The 20884-nt window shown below is 38.6% G+C and overlaps 1 protein-coding gene across 3 annotated transcripts in view; it reads right to left on the bottom strand.

Annotated features, from left to right (window-relative positions):
- Nucleotides 1-20884, bottom strand: part of slc12a7b (solute carrier family 12 member 7b) — a 38381-nt gene that overhangs the window by 16105 nt on the left and 1392 nt on the right. Inside the window, exon 1 of one of the 3 annotated variants that reach the window (XM_061805937.1) lies at nucleotides 11605-11962. The exons of the other annotated variants lie outside the window; for them this stretch is intronic. Coding sequence (XP_061661921.1) covers nucleotides 11605-11722 — 118 coding nt within the window. The 5' untranslated portion in view covers nucleotides 11723-11962. Of the gene's footprint in view, nucleotides 1-11604; nucleotides 11963-20884 lie in introns of those variants that run through there. 3 annotated transcript variants of the gene reach the window in all.

Genomic DNA, 20884 nt, shown 5'->3' on the forward strand with positions numbered 1-20884 from the left:
GTGTGGCATAGAGCAAAAAGATCCCCCCCCCCCCACACACACACACTGCTACTTACAGTAAATCCAAGCCATCACACAGACATGGAGATGGTTGACAAAGAGAGAGGAGGGTCAAGAAGTTGGAAGGAAATAAAAAAACTTGATTTTTTTTCAACAGGAGGCAAATGGGTATGCAGTATGCCTAAATCTCCGTAACGATATACAACTAACAAGGAAATGATGCAATTCAAATGTCAATGTCAAGATAATGGATTCAGATCACAAAGCCCAAGTGAATTCAGGTAATGGAATATTGGGCAAAATGGTTGGCAAGGTATGGGCACATTTCTGTCACAGTGGTGTCGGGATCCAAATCTCAGTTTAAGAATTGTGTAGGTTTTTTCCAGTCTTTGGAGAGCTAATTGCTTGTTAATTGAAGACATGATTGCAAGTTGTGTATGTGAAGGTGGATGCTTGTTTGTCTCTTCATGCCTCTTGCGTAAAGACAACTGGGACGGCCTCAAGTTACTCAAGATCCTAAAGATGACAAGTGGTACAGATAATAGCTGGCTGGTTGGATTTGTCCAATGAAACACTGCCCTTCATTTTTACAAGATAAGAGATTTTGGTTTCATTGAAATTTCTGTAATATGTCAGAAGCACGACTACACATGCACAAAACTGTTGATACCCCTATGCTATTGAGCATCCTCCACCACCACGACCGACAATGATCAGTAAAATAAATCCAAGAAGAAATAGATGACTATTTACTAGTACTGAGAATTCATAGAAAAATAAGCATTGTTTTATTTCTGTGGGGCAACAGGACTATCTTTAAAAAAAAAAAAATGAAAATGACTTCTTCAGAGATTTCTTGAACATTTAATATTATGTCTAAGTCAATGCAAGTTATTTTATAGAGAAAAAATACAAGCGTATGTTGCATATAATAATGTAACCTGCTTTCTGCACACGTAAAATATAATGTAAACATGTACCAAAATTGAATGAAATGATTGTCTTTTTACCTTTTAATTTCTAAAGTTTTCAACATTTGTCAAACAAACTGTCTGCTTATTTGTTTACCATAATTTAAGAGAAGAAGGCGTGTTATTTCTGCCAAATCCTGAAAAAGCTTAGCTTTTCAGGGATTCAGACGTTTTATCAACGAGCTCCATACCATGTGTGTGGTTTTTTTTTTAACGACTGCAGAAGTCTGACTGCAGTGGGGATTTAATGGATATCTTTTACTGTTTGATGGAGATGCACAGGGAATAAGAGGCTTGCACCATGGCTTAGTCTGGTGTAATCACAGGGAAAGTCACTCTGTCCTTGTACTCTGCAGCACTTTAGAGCAGTGGTCAATGACATCAGAATTCACAACACAATATTTTCAAATCAATACAATGCAGCTTTCATATGACATGTAGCACATTTGTAATATGACACGTGCCTATCACTTCACAGTGGTCACATTATGCTCTTAAGAAAGCAGGAATCTGATTGCTCGTTAGCATACCCAAAAATTTCTACATGGTTTCACTTTTCTGATGACCTTGAGTGGCATTTACAAATGTAATAGACCCAGCAAAAAAAGGGCCAGCATCAACAAAGGCTGTCAGTGGAGAACAAATACCCTAGAGTTAATGCAATGTGATATTAACACAAAGAAAGGACATTAACAACAGTGGCTATGAGATAACCAGGCTATGGACCATATCCTAAAAACAGTAGTAACATACTTCTAACACATGTATGTTACTTGAATGAGCTATAATATAAAACAGTCATGATGACAGTTTGAGATGTTACAGTGCATACATACATTCTATTGCAAACTGACACGATACACAAAGACATAAGAACAAACACAGGACAGATGCTGTGCGGTGTCAGCGGTTTTAACACTACCGGTCAACACACACATAGAACAACGTGCAAAAGTCCTAGTGACCCAGCTAGCCTTGCAATTTACTAAATGACGGATCTAATAATGAGCAGTGGAGCGTGACTAAGAAAGAAAGACCAAAAAAATGCCACTTCCATGGGGATTAGTAGGAGCGCCTTTTTCATATATTAGTGCATTTCTATGATTTGTCCATTTACCATTGCTATTGTAAATATGGAATCAGGCAATTTGGAACTAAAAACAATGACATTGATGACACTCCAGAAAGTTGAAACTGAGAAAAGAGTGAAGCGAGGGAGTACATTTTCAATCAATAAATCAGGAGGACCAAAACCTTGAGTCTTTGGCAGAAAAAAATGCTCATATGGTAGCCGTATTATCTGAAAATGTGATGATTTTTCATAGTTGCCATCTGATCGAACGGTCTCATTCCAAGCTCCACTGACAGCAAAGCACTCAGATATACTTCAAACTTCACAGAAAAAAATTAAATAAAAATAGCTAACCAGAAATGATATTATTGCATATGTGCAACATCGAAGAATCGGTCACAAACCTTTGTTTGACTAGATTATTTTGAATGCTTACACCGTCCTATCCACCACCACAAGTAAATTCGAAACCTTGGGGAAACACTGCATTGATTGTGCTTGCGGGAAGTGCTACGAGGAGTGCATACACGCAACAATTCTGACTTCAAGACGTGGACAATATATGATGCATCAAATTACATTTGATTGCTGCACTTTTGTTTTTTTAGTTCCACTAGCATTGCATTACAGTATTTGGTAATAGATTATTGAAATGTATTAAGAGATTCATATCATTTATGTCTTCATCATGAAGCATCTAAGAGGTTATTAATTCTCCTGTCTCTAAATGGCAATGTGAAGTATGATTTTTATAAAGCAGCTTGAGAGTACCTTGTAGAACTGCAAGTTTCTGAACAATTTTAAATACATGCTACAGACAAGTAGTATGGCTATGTATTTCAGGTATGATTGAAACATTTTTTTCAAGTTATTAACAACCACCCAGCAAGAACAGTTACTTAGAAAAGCCCTAATGCGTCCTGTGACATTAGCATTATTGATCAAAACAATAAATAGTGCAAGATGTTGACACCAGTCAAAAAATTGGTGATTGGGATCCTGCGGACCCCTGCTTTCAGAATTAAAAAGAAAAAAGGAATGTGAAAACAATCAACATCTTCTAAAACGTGTATAAGAAAGAAAAAACTGCTAAGGGAAAAATGTAGTTGGTGTTTGGTTTCACACTTTTACCTTGTACATGTTCAATTTGGGTTATGAGTCTCTTGTGCTAGTGTGCATGGGGTGAACCCTAAAATATGCTATTGTTTGAATAACTTGTCCAAGTGGTATAATTCAAACTGGCACACAGAAAAAAACCAAAATGGATGCATCACGGCAGTATTCATTCATTTTGAAAAGAATTTTTAAATTGTGCAGATGAGCATCAGGGAACCATGGTGCTGACCGAAAAAATTGAAATGAGTCTCACTTTCAAAACTGGGATGTAAAGTATGTTTCCATTACTGTCAGTCTTGTTACATTAAGGCATGATACGTCCAGGACCTGACAACTAGAGCTATACACGAATCGGTGGTGACCGAAATTGGGATTCGAGTGGGCGTGGAAATGCGATCAGTTGATCAGATTTTTTAAATTGGAATCAGAACACATCCCAGAATAATCATACTGTACTTCTTTAATAAGATCTTAAACTGCTGCAATGCTGCATTTACTTAAAAACACATTTTAAAAGACACTTTATTGATGGCTGACAGCATTTCGGCTTACTGCACAGTTTTTGCGCATTTAGCCGCAGCGGGGACAGTGATGAAGTCTACAGTCCTCCATCGAGACCATAAGCTCCGCGTAATAAGACATCCAATAGCCATGCCCAATAATATGTATTGTTTTTCTTTAGTTTTGTGTTCATGATTATATTCCTGGTTAAAAGAGATATTGACTAGCTCAGGCTCGGGGCAAAGTCCATTTTCTCAATGCTTACTGATTGGTACAGTTTCGTTATCACGTAGTGGGAACATTGAAGATCTGCTAATGGACAGGTCAGCTTCTCTGGTCACTGTGGTAATAAATGACCAGGCATCCTATTTATATCGCCTAAGCTGTGCACTCTGATGATGCCTAAGCTGCCTAACACTGCCGGAGTTAGTTCATGGTGCACTCTACAAGGGGACAACATACTCAGCATTCTCGAGACGTGACAACTCCCACATATTAACAATCAAAAATCATTCCTATCCAGATCAAATTTAATTTAGGATTTAGGTTCAACCTTGGTGTTGGCATCATTAGCAAGTTTTTAGCCAGGATAGAGTTGTATGTCTTTCACAAGCTCATGTGTATCAGTCCAATATTTTTGTTTTTCTTTTTTTTAATCATTTGTCAATTAATTTTTTTTTCAAACTCTGTTTTCTAAACCAGGATTATGCATAATGTCAGTCTAGAGGGTACTAAAGAGCAGACAGTTATGGTAGAACATATTTGGCTGGAAATTCAAAATCTCAAAAATCTCAAAAAGCCAAAGGAAAGGATGCAAACTTTTTCCCCTCTTGTCCATTTATTCATTTCTAAGCAGCATTACAAAATATTTGAAAGATTTTTATCTCTTCATAATTTCAAAGGAAAATCATTTAATCAAGAATCATAAAACCAAATGCACAAAATCAAGGCCTACACAATAAGACAAACTATTCCACAAAGATAAATGGACCATAAACATATCACCTGTATTATTGGATGAATGTAATAGTTTTAAGTAAAATAAAAAAAATGAACAAACTCACCCCTCCGACGAGAGCCTCCCCTGTGCTCCATTTTGAGGAGCAGGGCTTAAAAAGGTTCACGAGAGGAGGGGTCCTGACAGCGGTCTCAACGGAACTCCAGTAATAGGGGTCCAAAGTATAGCGATATTGTTTTGTGAGGTGCAGAAGTCAGGAATGCTGCCTGTGCTGTGTGGATAATGTGAGGATCAGCTATTTCTGTGACTGGGTACGTGCGTGTGTGAAAAGTGGCCTGCGATGACGATGTCAGTGACAGCAATACATTACAAAGCACCCATTACCCTCCCACCGAGACCAGCATGCGCGCACGCCCTCGCGCACGCTCACACGCATGCTTGCCTCAATCACAATCACCCTGAGCTCCTGATCCCTTCTACTCACATTAACACTTGGCTGCGTATGTGTAAACGCACAATCCGAGTGGGAGGAGCAAAGAAAGTGAGGGAAATGGAAGGCTTTTGAAAAGCGAGAGTGTCAGGACAGGAAGTGATGGTTGGACATGTGCATTAAAATTATGGCTGATCAGATGGCGAAAATAAATCAATTAATCCCCGGGTTCTAAAAGATTTCATTTTTTTTTTTTTTCACAATGAGGCTGAAGAGACTTCAGGTAGGGGGGTTGAATGGTAGCTGGTTGCGCAATATTTTAGCTAGCTAGGCGTTGATAGCCTAGCGCCTACAGTTTATTATTCTTTCAATTGGTTCCAACTGTTTGATAATGCTTATTTTGAAATTCAATCAAATTGGGATGTACCACTAAAAACAGATTCAAGAAGTGCAGCTGTAATTGCATTGCCATCTAATTAAGTTTTCCATTGACAGTATAGAAACACTTTCAATATGGGGCCTACATTGCAAGATATGATTCACTAAGAACCACTAAAGACTACTACTTGACTGCTGCAGGAACTCGTCCCTTGGCTATATGATGCTACCTTTGTTTCAAATGCTCATTAATCTGTCTGTCTAAGAGCACGGGAAGTGGACTCAAATCACTTAACCAGATTAGGTTAATCCTGAACTTTTTATAAAACACAGAAGCCACACCAGGGCTACAATACATCCAGACTCCTTGAATATGGACTTGTACTTCATTCCTCTGGGTACCGATCATCAGGGGAGTGTGTTACACCATACTGGGACACTAGCTTGTTTTCAAGGTGAGACATTGAGCCAAAACCCTCAAGGCCTACAACACAAAAACAGTAATAAATATAATCGTGTTTTAAATTCCTGCCAGGGAGAATGAACCCACAGTTAATTCACATACTAAAACGGCCACTAACTTACGAGTCTGTGTGACCGTTGAACATCTGCTGAAGGTATCATTTGATGTGTCAAGGCTTGAGCTTTAAGAGGGTCTATCTAATCACTCAGTAAGATTTAATCATATCAAGCTCCACTTCGGTTTGGTGTCAGATGGCTGCAATTTCAGTGTGTGTGAGTGCACGTGCGCGCGTGTGTACGTTCCACTTAATGATACCCTTGGCCCTTAAACCCTAATGCAAACAACATAGTTATGTAACACATGCCACGGTGTACCGGTGTCTCTTTAGGGTTGTAAGTTCAGTGGATATTAAACATGACCACTCCAGTTGTGATTTTAATTTAAAAAGCCTGACGCACCCTGTGCAACGTTGACGAACCCGACTGGACCGGACCATCCCATAAAAATGAGCGGTGCTGATGCAACTTGGCACATTGAGTGACCTTATATATGAATGCCCTGAACAACGAGTCTCTATAGCATTGGATGCTATATAAAGAGTATACTGTACACTTGATCACATTTCTTAAACCATAAAAAGATTGATTTCAGCAGGCTGCTTGGGAAAGAGAATGCTGGTGAGAATTAAAGTGACTGTGTAGATATTTGAAAGGAGGCTCGCCAGCTCCATTCATTTAATCATATCCAGCAATGCACATTGTGTGTGTGTAGATGTGTTCATTCTGGTCACAAGCTTTGCCAACAAATATTAAGTTATTCACTTTAAATTAATTTAATAATGAATGTTCTGATACATTTGCTCACTTGAAAAGTGGGTAGCTTCAGACAAAAGATGCTCCGTCCTGAGTTGCTTTACATCTAGATGTAAATATAAAAGCTGGAATTTTTCAATCTGTAACCAGTGTGTCTTCCGTACACAATAAAAAGGAAATGAATTGACCTTACTGTCCCAATACCTTTGGAGGGTTTGTTTTTGCCACTAAATTGAATATGCATGAGAAACACCAAAGTTGGATTTTTGTAATTCAATTTTGTTTCACCGAAAAACAATGTAAGTACTGTACAATGTAGTACAATGTCATGTAAAACATATTTGCCCCTTACCCGATTTAATTTTTACTTCCTGTCACACTTAAATGTTTTGGATCATCAAGCCAATTTTAAGAGACAAAATCCAAGTAAATACAAAATTAATTAAAAGGGATAAAAACGGCAAACCTACCCACCCGAAAAAAAAAGAAAATCAATACGGAGCAAATACTCTGTTTACAGTACTGTAAATCTATCTGTTATTAATGTTAGAAATGAAAATATGCGTGATTATAAGTACTATAATATTGTATTGAGTAGTTATTAAGAAAAAAATATGAACAGAAAAAATATTAAATCAATTCCAGATGGATGGAGATGTTTTGACAAATCAAATGAAACCCAGCTAATACACAGCAATGCAAAAAGGATTCCCGGTGGAAAGGTCAGTTTCCGCTGTCAATATTGTCTTGCATGCTTTTACTTTTCAAAGACAAGGAGATAATTGCTCCAATCAAGAATGCTGTATGCAGTTACAGTATGTTCATATTTGTACACGTTTACCCATGTAGTCACGATGGAATGAGGTGACCCAAAGTTAACATGCCCCGTTGTGAAGAACATAGAAATGCTGCCTGTATAGACTCCATAGGCCTGACTGTGACATCATAAAACAATTGAACGACTTGATTAGAAATGTTTTCAGAACTACATACTCAATTTTTTTTGGGTTGAATTACCAAATCGACAGGATGTACAGGAACACCAATGACCCTGATATTTGTATACAAACAATTAACACATAATACCCTGCCATTTTCCTTTTAACTTCGATCATAATACCGGTAACTGTTGAGTATATTACAAAGGGTGGCGCCAATGTACCAAATTTGCCAGCCACAAACTGACTGATCAAATATAAATACGTACCCAGGTACATATGATTTCATTCATGTGAGCTGCTCATTAGGAATACCACATGGAGTTGTTCAACATACACGCATGGTATTCTACTAGCATGTTTCCAATGTTATCTGTCGAATAACTACATTCCTCTCTTACTTTATATTTTCATTCACAAATTCAGAAACTAACCATAATAAACTATAGTCAACAAGTCCTAAAAGATGAACTTAATCTACCAACATGAAATATTAGTGTGTAAATGAAAACAAAACAATTTTCGGATAAGTGCTCTTGAAGATGGCACTCAATGTTAGCCTTGTAGCCAGTTCAAAGGAAGGAAAAGATGAAAATGTGGATTCAAAAGAGCCTTCAGCAAACATCAGCACACAAAGAAAGAAGAGGAGAAATAAAAAACTAAACAGTGTGTGTGTCTGTGAGTCTTATCACACGGACCACATTGACAGAACGCAGCTGGTGATGAGGAGGAGATCTGTGAAGTGGAACCAGGAAGCAGCAGTCAGAAGTTGCAGCTCACTGCAAGTCATGCACAAGTTAAGTATTGGCAATGATGCGTATACAGTATCTCTTCAAGCACAAAATAATTTTTCAGCCGTTTACATGTAACCTGATCACGTATCCATCCATCCAATTTTCTTAGTCGGTAATCCTCACAAGGATGGCGGGGAGTGCTAGAGCCTATCCAAGCTGTCAACGGGCAGGAGGCAGGGTACACCTTGAATTGGTTGCCAGCCAATTGCAAGGCACATAGAGACAAAAAGTCGCACTCACAATCACGCCTAGGGGTAATTTAATTAATTTAGCGTGTCCAATTAATGTTGCATGTTTATGGAATGTGGGAGGAAACCGGAGTTCCCGGAGAAAACTGACGCAGGCATGGGGAGAACATGCAAACTCCACACAGGGAGGGCTGGGATTGAACCCGGGTTCTCAGAACTGTGAGGCCAATGCTTTCCATCTGACGGTGGTGCCGGCCTGATCACATATCCAGATACAGTATTTTTATTTATCGTTCTAACAACAACAATCAAAGACAGCTGTTATTTATGGTATTACTGCAACTAATAATAATACATTATTGTTATAGTAATAATATTCAAATACCATGTGTTTCAAGAGACCCAAGAATGCTTACTGCCAACAATAGGAAACTCTGTCACCGTTTTTTATACTCTATTGTCTGATGAGGCCATGCAGCCCGAATGAATTTGGCTATTCCAACAGAGGAAATGTATTACTGGGTAGTTATACAACGGCGTTACTTGAGGCCAATGAAATGCTTCCTCAATTCAATAATGACTTTAATGAGCTCTTTTAACTGAAAACCAGAAAATGTTTTGATATGCGTCCTTGTTGAGATTGAAGTTTGCATTATGTTTGTATGTGATAGGACAGACAGCTGCACAACGTGGAAGAATATGAAGAAGCTATTTCAGATCATCACATTACAGCAGTATGCACTGAATCGATTGCAACAACAATTTGTTTTATTTATTAACGTGAACAAAGTTTTTTTTTTTTTTTCCCCAGGGTACTTAATTAAAAATCCAAAATAGTGAATACCATTTGTGATTAACAACATTAATATTGCCATTTTTACAAATTAACTGTAGCATGTCAAAGGAAACCTAAACAGCAACTGAGCAATCACCGCATTGGAATAATGCCCCCCAGTTGCACAAGTATGTGAACACGCTCATATTTTGCAACAAGAGGCTTTATTGAGTTGCAAATCGTTTCTATTTTTTCCCCATCTGTTCTATTTCTTCACACTCTAAATTTAAACAAGCAATTTTGCAAAATGATTTAAGTGATTTGCTGAATCTTTTTTTAAGAGTCTATTAGCAGAATCATCCATTCTAAAACTGAAAAGATTTGTCATTCAACACTGGGTCTTTTTTTTTTTTTTTAGTTGGACAGTTTAAACATAAGTGAGACCCACTTGGTAAGACAATGTTGCAAGGATAGCAGAGTTATTTTGTTTCTATGATATTTTCAGGGTCTAGAATAATATCGCATAACGTGTCTCAATTCATAGTTATGTTCAAAAAGATTGAAATCGTTTAAGCAATTGATTAACCTGTTCAGCCTTCAACATAAGGTGCAGTTTGAGTTTTGGCCCCCTATGCGATTGAGTTTGAAAACCCCTGCTGAATGCAGATGATCATATCTCCAATCTTGACCCCAGGTTTCAAATGTTTTATTTATCTTTTGTTATTTTTAACTCTGAAAAGGAAAAACAGAGCACAGTAGTTCAACTACACTTAGACTAAAATAAGTGTGTACACGGGCAAAAAACGAACTCAAAAATAGGAACAAGACAAAGGAAGAAGAAGAAGTAATACTGAGGCGTACTCTGTGTTATGTATCATGAGGGTGGTGTCTCACCTTCCCCCACTCAACCAACGGGAAGCCATCCAAGCAGGATAATCAATAGCAGTAACTGCTATTTAACAACCATTCCACCCTTCACTATTCCTCATGAGGCACGATCATGGTTTCAGACCCTCCCTTGGAACGTATTCAATTTCTGATTTTACTACCAAATCTGAACCCACCCCATGACATTCACCATGTCTGAAAACAAAAATAAAGAGCAAGAATGAACCAGATTATACAACAGTCTTCTTCCTGATCTTCTCCTTTCGGCTTGTCCCTTTAGGTATTATTTAAATTTCCAACAGCAACACAAAATGCTTCTGGAAGCTAATGACATTAGGGTACTTTAGTTTTGATGAATAACTTTTAGGACAGCTGCTTTCTCTCAGTTTTGGTTTCTGCCTTCCTGGTTACGTGACTAAGGAAAACCAGATTAGAGAGCACCTCTAACCAGTATGCACACATTGAAATACTGTTCTCTCGCATAAACTCTGTAAATATCTCGACCAGCATGAAGTCGTAATTGTGGCACCACAGTCCATACTTAACATGCACATTTGATTTACCCAGCCAAATGTCTGATGCTGCAAATACAACAACTTCCCTAATTAGAATCCAATGTTATAATGTATAATATCACACATTAAGGAGTAGTTTAAGTTGGTTCGACCAACTTTAAGTAGATTAATAGACAAGGACATCACTGCACAAAGCCTTCGAGTCCCAATAAATTGGGCTAAATGTCATCTATTTTTGTCTTGACCCTGCTGGTTTGGAATGTTATTGTGTCATGACTGAACAAAGACATTATGCAAACATTTTGATAACAAGTTGTTTGCATACCCTGAAATGTAGATGTGCAAGGTCCTCCGTAGCACGGGAGAGGATTGAGGAAGACTCTTTAGAGATTTTTTGTTCATAGGAAATTGGTAATGAAAATTGTAATCCACTTAATAAGAAATGTGTAGAAAAGGAGTTGTAAGAGTAGGTAAGGTAGAAAAAGACTGAGTGCAGAGACAGCCCACCATAAAAGAACGTGGACATCACTTGCTAGTAGGACCCAAATCAAGGAAATGGTGAAAAAAATTAACCAAGTCTGACAAATTCAAAACTATAATGTCATAAAAGCAGTATTTAACAAAAAAAAACACCATGGAAAAAAAAAGAGCTAGAAACTTCAGACAGTCCCCCTGAGTAAATATGTTAAATGGCTTACACATGGTTATGATGTCAATCGGAAAATGCCATTAAAATGACTACTTTAGCCTTAAGTTTTTGCTACTCATCATCCATCCTAAAGATGCAACAAATATCCCCTCTCACCTGCAGCGTTCTCGCTCTCTTTCAAGTCATTGCTTTCATTCCCATCTTCCTCTTCAATCCTCTCCTTTGCCTTTTCTGAGCTGTCTTTTACCGGGACCACGGTGAAATTCGTAGGCATTTTACACCATGTGCTCCCTCTCAATGTCTCCCTGTTGCCACAGCCTTATCTTCTTCTCTGCCTCTCGATGTTTTGCTGGACAACTCCCTTCAACCGTCCAGCTGTTTTCACTTTTGCCTCCTTTCAAAATGGGATTTTCCCAGTTGACTTCAGTTTTAGGATATGTATTTTTCCTGGGTCTTCAAAAGTTCTCTGTCTATCTCTAGGAGACTGCTCTGTGCCGTGAAATCCACAACCCCGTTATCCAAAAAAGGAAGAATGGGAATGGCCCGCCCCTATGGGCAGTACCTACAAACACAAACACACACACACACACACACACACACACACACACGCACACACACACACACGCGCAAACAACGTCAAAACACATGTATGGTTGCGTGTATGAGAGCATGTTTGCTAATTCTTTTTTTTTTTCTGCCTGAGGGCAGTGGCCAGCAATGTCAGCTTTTGTTCAAAGAGAGAAGGAAGTCCAGAACGTTACACAGAGGGAGATTTCCTTCACAAGGACACACATTGAGTATAACGTTTCCTCACTTCCGATCCCGTGTTATTTGATTATACTTGCATTTAAACACTGGGAAAATCTGTGAAAAGCTTTGGTTTATCACACAAGGTTCTGCATTACTTGTACTGTACAATGATTCTTATTATTGCAGTTGGAAAATTATGGCAACATCAATGAGTCTATTGAGTTCCCTCCCATACCACTTACCCCGGTCAGGGTCAGAGGGAAGCATAGCTTGGCTGACAAGATGAGGACTACACCCTAGAGTGGTCATCAATTCCACAGTTGAATATGTGGAGTTGATTTTGTGGGAGTCGATCCACAACAGCTGCGCAAAAGCTATGGGAACCATTAAACTGCAAGTGACCCACTCCCAACAAATTAAAATCACTAAAATGAGATAATCTGTAACAATTGTATGTACGGCCCCCCCCCCAAAAAAAATATATATATATATGTGTGTGTGTGTGTGTGTGTGTGTGTGTGTGTGTGTAAAGTCCATTTATTTGAATCATTTGTTTCAAAAGACACAGAGGCTCCTGACGTGCTTGGGTCAGGATTGGCTTGACATCGAATTCTACAGCTGTGGCCCATTTAAGGCAGACGTCTACTTGTGGTGATTCTTGATGGACTGACACCAGCGTCGGTCCACTCCTTATGAAGCGTTCCCAAATTAATGAATCACCGCTGCTTGATAATTCTAATCAAGGCTACGGTCACCCTCATCACTTGCGCACCTTTTCTGGCCACATTTCCCCCTTCCTCTTAACACTCGGTTACTCTGATACAGCTCACTGTGATTATTCAGCTTCTCTCGCAATTTCTTTTTGAGACCTTTTCTCCCGATAAAAGTTGTCAATAATGGTTTCTGCTCAACGGTCATGCCAGCAGTCTTAATCTTGATTGACTGAAAGGCTGAGGAAAACCTCTCCAAGTGTTTTGTGATCATCAGCTAAAACAAATTGGGACACAGGGAGCCCACAATGTTGAACTTTGTCATGATATTAAACATTTTTGAAATACTGGATTTTTTTTGTCTCTCCCAGAATCATCAAAACTGAAACAAAATGGCTTGAAATATTTCCTTGTGTTGTAAATTAATATACCACAAATGTCACTTTTTGAAACAAATTACTGAAATAGATGGACTTTCCATTGATATTATAATTTTTGAGCACATACCTGTATTTTTGTTCTGTTTTCTCATAAAACACTAACTTTGCCATGCCAACAAGTATTTGTCCGCATACAAGCGATTTCTCTCCCTCCAAGCAACCACGAGGCTGTGATGAACACAGCTCACATGCTGTTACGCCCCCCTCTTCCATCTTTGTTTTTAGGACCCTTAAGAGCATCATCGGGCACACAGCACACTGAGTGATGCGGCCAAATGCAACTAAAGTAGTTTTCATGAGTGGCTTACCATCCACAATTGGTTTTGCTTCAAGTGGAAATGTAAATAGTGGATAGAAAGTATTGCAAGCTTATGGATGCAACAGCTAGTGTTTGTAGTTTTTCCGTTGCAGCAAATTAATATCTGTGCAAAGTTCAATTGGCAGGTGTGCGGGACTGAGTCGCTAACTAATTTGTTGGCAATTGTTCACTTCACTCGCATCGCTTGGTGCGCTGCTGGTTTGAAGCAGCAGCATACTCGTGATCACAATGAAAACCATCAGGTGACAGTCACACAATATGTCATTTTCTGGTAGGGGATCTTGTCTCACATTTGTGCCATGGGCATTCAAATACAAGCAACTCACTTTCCTCTTTAGTCACTGAGGGTAAAAGCTTGCTCAATCAATGAAGTCAACTGAAGGGTGGGGGCAAAGAAAAAATGATCTTCAAGAATGACGGTAACAAATTTACTAAATTTATAAATCTCACTTCTTCGAAAATGAGTGTAACCCAGATGTGTCGTATCATGAAATGTTTCACATTTAAAGAGATCGTCTGCATTACAATAAGTATGCATTGTTTGGATTATAATTAACATTAAAATTGCCCCCTAAATGTAGACTACTTGAAACATGAACTAGAACACTGCAAAATGAATTAGACTGTCAAATCCATGTCCGTTTGCTGCAGAATGGCTTTCTTGTGACATTTCTAAGGGTTCAGCAGAGAGAGTTTCATGTTTTGACAGGCCATGGCGGAACGATCCTTTTTCTTTTTTAGATTAGCATCAAAGCATACACCTGCATTAAAAACTTGAGGGTATGCCTGAAATTTGCCAGTAAGACTCAGTCCTTTTCCAGTGACAAATGTCAAGGTTGAAAAAGGGTCACGTCTGCCAGTGTTAATAAAGGGACAAGAAATTCCTGGATCCAGACTTCCAGTGTATGACTGCTTGGCCACGCCCCTATCCAAAGGATGAGGATTAAATCGTTGTGCCATCCTCTTAGTTAAACAACAATAATCTTCCCCAAACACAAATGATACTATTTAGAGCACAGACATTTGCCAAGGGTTAAACAATCCAACATGTTTTTCATGACTCATGAAAAATTGCTTCCTGTTCAGTCTTCCTTCCTCTTCAGCCTTCTGATTTAGTCCAGTAGGTGCCAGTAAAGCACAATACAAAAATGGATGGCATATGCCACAGTTTTTTCTTTTATCTTGCAGATCTCATCCATTTCCACCAAGGCTGAAATCAAGCATATTGTGAAAAGTAATCTCATTGTGTACCTTCATCTGGATCTACAGTGAGCTACAGCAATATTTTACAGGTTCTTTTTTGCCCCCAAACCTACCTCACTTCATAATGTTTACATATACAGTACAGATACAAATGTGTGCTACACACTAAAGTAATTTACCAACCAACATGTCTTGCAATGTTAAAACTTGGATTATGGAGAAAAAAAGGACTATAGTACATGCAGAACATATTCACAGCACTTCACTTTTTTCACATTTTGTTACATTGCAGCCTTGGATGACTTCACACCACACACCATCATGAAAATGTGTGGAATATACACGTGTTGTAAATCCATTTACAAATATTTCAAAAATAAAACGCATGTGTGTGTATCCAAGTATGCACAGCCTTTGCCATTAAGATTAATTCCACTGATCTTTCTTGAGGTGCAAGTATCAGCAGCAATATTGAAAAATGCAATAATTGTGCTCATTGCAATTGTATTGCAAATTTTTCATGTTTATCTCCAGATGGTACAAATCTTTGTGAATAGTGAGGTAACTGTTTAAGTTTCAGACACTCAGCCAACCTCTGGACAGTCAATAAATCAAGGTCAAGGCAACAACATCTATATTTAGAAGTGAGGTTACAAAAATGCAGTGCCATAACACTGTACCTGTGTATCAGCCAGTCAGCTAAACTATGTGTGCCATCATATCTGGAATATTTATTTAACATGTAAACTTATATTATTAATCTTTGAGATTTCATACATATTCTTGATTGGCATTCATGTTTATATTTCATGTGAATGTAAACTGTACTGACGTTCTTTCGATTAAAGTCTTAACACAGTTAAAAGTTAAATTGTGTTTTTCCTCCCAAAACAAATACACTGATTGAAGTGAAAGAGGAAACATAAGAAGGGACAACATTAGGACCCACAGGGGAGTTGACTCAGTCCTACCTCGTACCAGATAAGCAATATAGATGGGTGTGTAATATTCCAGGAATATCAGTCGATAATCCTTCTCCAGACACTTGTGTCTACAGAACCTTTTCCTGTAATCAAATCAATCTATTAATTCTACAAAGGTCTACGGGTAGGCCCTCATATAATTCTCTTCTGGCTATGTTGACAATGTACAAACTCTTTTTGCAAATATACAAGTATTGAGGATCATAAAGATGTACCTTTAACACAACTGAGGGCACTCTGATTCAAGTTTTAGTGTGCTTGACGACCATCCAATTTCGATGGCATGACACTTTGTTGCCCCCTTGTGAACACTAATGGAAATACCGTACCGTGCAGCATCACCCAACATAAGACAGCCATGTAATAAACTGAATAATTTTGAACACTGACTAACCCAACAGAAAACAAAAGCTCCAAAGGACACTGCATGTCTGCAAACAAAACATCCACTTGGAGATGGCAAACCAATTCTTCCCAGCACTGACTGTGACTTTGGTGGGTAACAACAGCCACTTCTCTCCGTCAGAGTTTCCAAATCCCAGACTGGGAAATGGTGACTGAGTCATTTGGTTACATTAAAGGGAAAGAAAAAAACATCTATGACTTGGTAGTTATTCGAGGAAAGGGAACTTGTGTACAAGCATAGCAAACAACATAGTGTAGACACATTATTAGCCTGTGATACGGCTTTCTTTTGTTTATTGTTTAGCTGTGGCAAGTTACATACTGCATCTACACAAATGATTTAACAAGACCTAAGTCATGTCCCAAAAGTAATCCAACCATCCTTTTTCTATGCTTCTTTGGGAAACTAGGAAGTATGTCACCACTTTTGCCTTGTAGCTTACTTATTCCTCCTTGGTAGTGTACAAATTTATAAACTGACCACACATGAGAGAACCACCATAAATCTGCTTCAAAACATTCTGGACAAATAATATAAGGAAGTAAATTGTGTATAGGGGTATTATTCCTGGTGCCTCATGTTGCAGCAACATGGAAGCCTTGAGGTATCATAATTTCTGGACAATATTATCACACCCTGTCAAAATATATATACACAATTCAAATTCTTTTGGGCTGACACCTCAGCACAAATCATTAGACTTGGTGCAATGGAAATGAATGAGGCTGGAGTTCTACATCTGGCAACGGTGGCCTGACTTTACTGCATGCATTTCTCCAGCTCGTGACATGAGGGAGGTCAGGAGACTTCGCCATGGCCCCTTCATTCACAGACGAGCAGAACATGATACGTCTCCTTACACATTTCTGAGATCTGATACTCACTGACGACACAGCCTAGGAATGTTTACTGTCCCTATTTGCTATTGCAGTTATTAATAATTCGTCTTCAACATGGAGCAAACAAAATAAAGCCTCAAAGCCTTAATCACATGGGAAGGTATAGTTATACCTCTCGGGACATTCTTGTTTGGTGTTGCTATAGCAAGATAATGATACAGGAGTATTGTGTGTGAGGTTTTATTACATCTGCGGTTGTGGTGATATATATATATATTTTTAACACTGATTACCAACATTTTCATCCAATTACCATTTTTCAAATTCCTTGTCAAATAGTTATTTTCAGTATGACAAATTCCAAGCAAGTGTGCTTTCATCTGGATTATGTCCTGGCAAATTTTACTCATATGACTCTAGAACCTCCAGGAAATGTTCATATCCCCCCTCCTCACCATATAAATCTAATTTCCAAAATGTTGACTGCTCTCTGAAAATGTTATTGTCAGACCACTGGGTGAGGCAACCCTTCTTGTGAACTTTGCATATAAACAAAAGCGAGGGGAACAAACATGCCATTCAGAAAGAGGAGACCTCATAAGAGTAGGAGCAGCTAACGTGGATGTCAAAGCCCAGTTGGTGTGCTGACTGCATGGCTCCAAATAAAGCAAAGGTCTGCACATGACACCTGAGGTCCGTGGCCTTTATAAATAGGAATACAGTACAGGCGCATGTATGCATAACGTGCATCTTAAATTGCATGCAGATATATAACTTGCACATCATAACTAGTTTGCTCATATCACACAAACACTTGTCGATAATTTGCCTAATGCCTCTTAGATTAATTATTCTTTGATGTCTCAGAATTTAGAAGGGATGATCTACTCTGCATACAGAACAGTTAATGCCTACTTGAGGGAATGACAGATATAAATTGTCAGCAACCCAGAGTGGTTGTGTACTGAGTTTATCTCATCAGAACTCATTGAGTCAGCAGACTGACTGGCAGGACAACTGGAAGAGTACTTTATCACACGTTCGCTTACTTCTTGCGATTCGACGTGCTATATGGTGGAGTGTATCGTCTTGACTTGGTGACAGGAAGCTCAGTTAAAGCCGAGCAGCACGAAGCAGGCAAAGGGGCCCAAAAAAGTGAGTGGAGTTCATCAAGTTTAGTGAGCACTATTAGCAGTCAAAAGTGTCGTCATCTGTGTTTACCTTAATGTATCTCCACACGGCTGACATTCCTCCCACTACACTTGCACATAAGTTGTATATGTCTGGCTGGTGAAGCTGTACCAGAGTTGTTGCATCGGAGCATTTTTCGAGAACTATTATTGGGACCGATACCAGTGTCACGGCATACCAGAATCAGACTATCGGTGCATCCCCAGTTATGGGGCACCCTCAAAGGCTATCCTTTTGTACCCTTGTGAGGATAAGTGGCTTGGGAAATGGATGGTTATTTTGATAACTCGGGAAAACACTTTTTGGTCGCAAAAATATAAACAATTATTTTGGAGTCCAATAATTAACCCTGTAGGGAAGGACTGTCTAACAGTTGGCGGAAGGTGTCTGGTGTTCTATGTGACAGAAGAGTCTCCGCTTGGATGAAGGGCAAAGTCTATAATACAGTGGTGAGGCCAGCCATGATGTACGGATTAGAGACGGTGGCACTGAAGAAACAACAGGAAGCAGAACTGGAGGTAGCAGAAATGAACATGTTGAGGTTCTCAATTGGTGTGAGCAGGTTGGATAGGATTAGAAATGAGCTCATTAGAGGGACAGCCAAAGTTGGATGTTTTAAAGACCAGGTTTGGGAGAGCAGACTTTGATGGTTTGGACATGTCCAGAGGCGAGAGAGTGAGTACATTGGTAGAAGGGTGCTGATGATGGAGCTGCCAGGCAAAAGAGCGAGAGGGAGACCAAAGAAAAGCTTGATGGATGTGGTAACATGAAGACTGTGGGTGTTAGTGAGGAAGATGAAAAAAGATGACACGCTGTGGCAACCCCTAATTGGGATAAGCCGAAAGGAAAAGAAGAAGAAGAAGAAGAAGAAGAAGAAGAAGAAGAAGAAGAAGGGAAGGACTGTCTAATAATAACCAAGAGACAGAAACTGACAACTACTCTACTCCTGACAAGTGGATAGGTACCAAGGCAAGGAGAATCTGGAATGTCCGTAAACTCTTAGATCAAGGATCTTGAAAAGTATAAGCATTCCTCATGTTTTGGAAATTACGTACATATAATTCTTATGTTGCCCTGCTCTTGGTTGGCATCCAGTCCTGGGTGTACAAATTCAAGTTCTATCATTAATCGTGTTGAGGGTCGTGGGGAAAAAAGGGAGCGTCTCCCAGATGACTTCGGAAGAAAGGTGATTGATATGACTATTGTTCTACTAATCTACAGGTTTATCTTAAATCTATACATATACACAATATAACTCTGTGCCCATGTCTTTCAGAGTCTTACAGTTGCCTAGAGCTATGCTTGGATGTAAATCATATTGTGCCTCAATCGTAACAGGAAATGTACACAAGTATACAACTACCTCTTCTGTCATGTCCTATGTTCCAGATTGAAAACTGAAAAGGTTTAGCTTCCAATACCTGTGAAGTAAATTATTCTAGTCCATATCAGAGGAAACATTCCCTTCAGTATCAGTATCATATGGCCTTACATTAAAACTAAATCAATGTAAAATTAACTAGCATAATGTCCTTGTTTTATAATCACATTCACTTATCATATGTTACTTATCTCTGCAGAAATTTCAATTGTGTAATGCTCCTAATCCACCAGAAATTGGCCAAAATAGTCCAAGTGTACTGTGAAATATGCCCTCGAATTTTAAAGATTTTCAGACTTATAAATTAACTTGATTCCTTTTTTTTTCCACAATTTTAACTGAGATTACTCACCTTACTCATTGACAAAATGGAATAAGGACAAAGAAAAATGTAGTTTTGAATCGTGTTTAGAGCTTCAAATGATACACATTATATATATATATATATATATATATTTACTCATTTGAACATCCACTATGCTTCACTGTTATGTTTTTATCACTCATTTCCATTTTTTGAAAACCACCGCATCCTCCTTACAACACTTCTTCGTCTCTCCCCACAGAAATTCTTTTGCAACCCTCATCATGGTGGCAAAACTATTTTTCACTTGAATTAATAACCAGTGTTATGGCTCACAGCAGCCGTGGCTGTGTCATATAAAATAATAACATATTGGCATTCTCTCAAACAAAAGATCTTTTGGTTCCTACATGATGAAAAATTGTTTAATCAGTGTCTTTTTATAAGGCTGATGAAAGACAATGTAAGGACAATGCAAAATTGCCTGAATGAATGCATTAATCTTATGGGTCATTTTGTTTCAATGTATGAAAGATTATGAGACAACAGATTTGGCCTGTAAAAAAATACATTTACCTACTGACAAAAGTGGTTTTGGAGCTAATGACAAATGTTAATTCAAACCCATGTCTAGATCTTCATCAAGTCTGACTAGCGTTGAAAATCCGAGAAAAACCCTGTGGCAAATACACAGAAATACAGAGAATCTAACTCAAGTTATGAGCAGCCATATTTCCTCATTTGACCAATCAAAAATGTAATTTGGAAGTGGCATCCAGTGGATACTAGTGGTAAACAGATTAAAATACATTACGAGGAACATAATTTGACCTAACAAGCTCGTTACCACATTACCCTCACAGTTCTGTGGACCAAAATTCAAATCCAGCCTCACCTATGTGAAATTTGC

The sequence above is a fragment of the Syngnathoides biaculeatus genome, chromosome 19 (genome assembly GCF_019802595.1).
Source record: "Syngnathoides biaculeatus isolate LvHL_M chromosome 19, ASM1980259v1, whole genome shotgun sequence".
Lineage (NCBI taxonomy): Eukaryota > Metazoa > Chordata > Actinopteri > Syngnathiformes > Syngnathidae > Syngnathoides > Syngnathoides biaculeatus.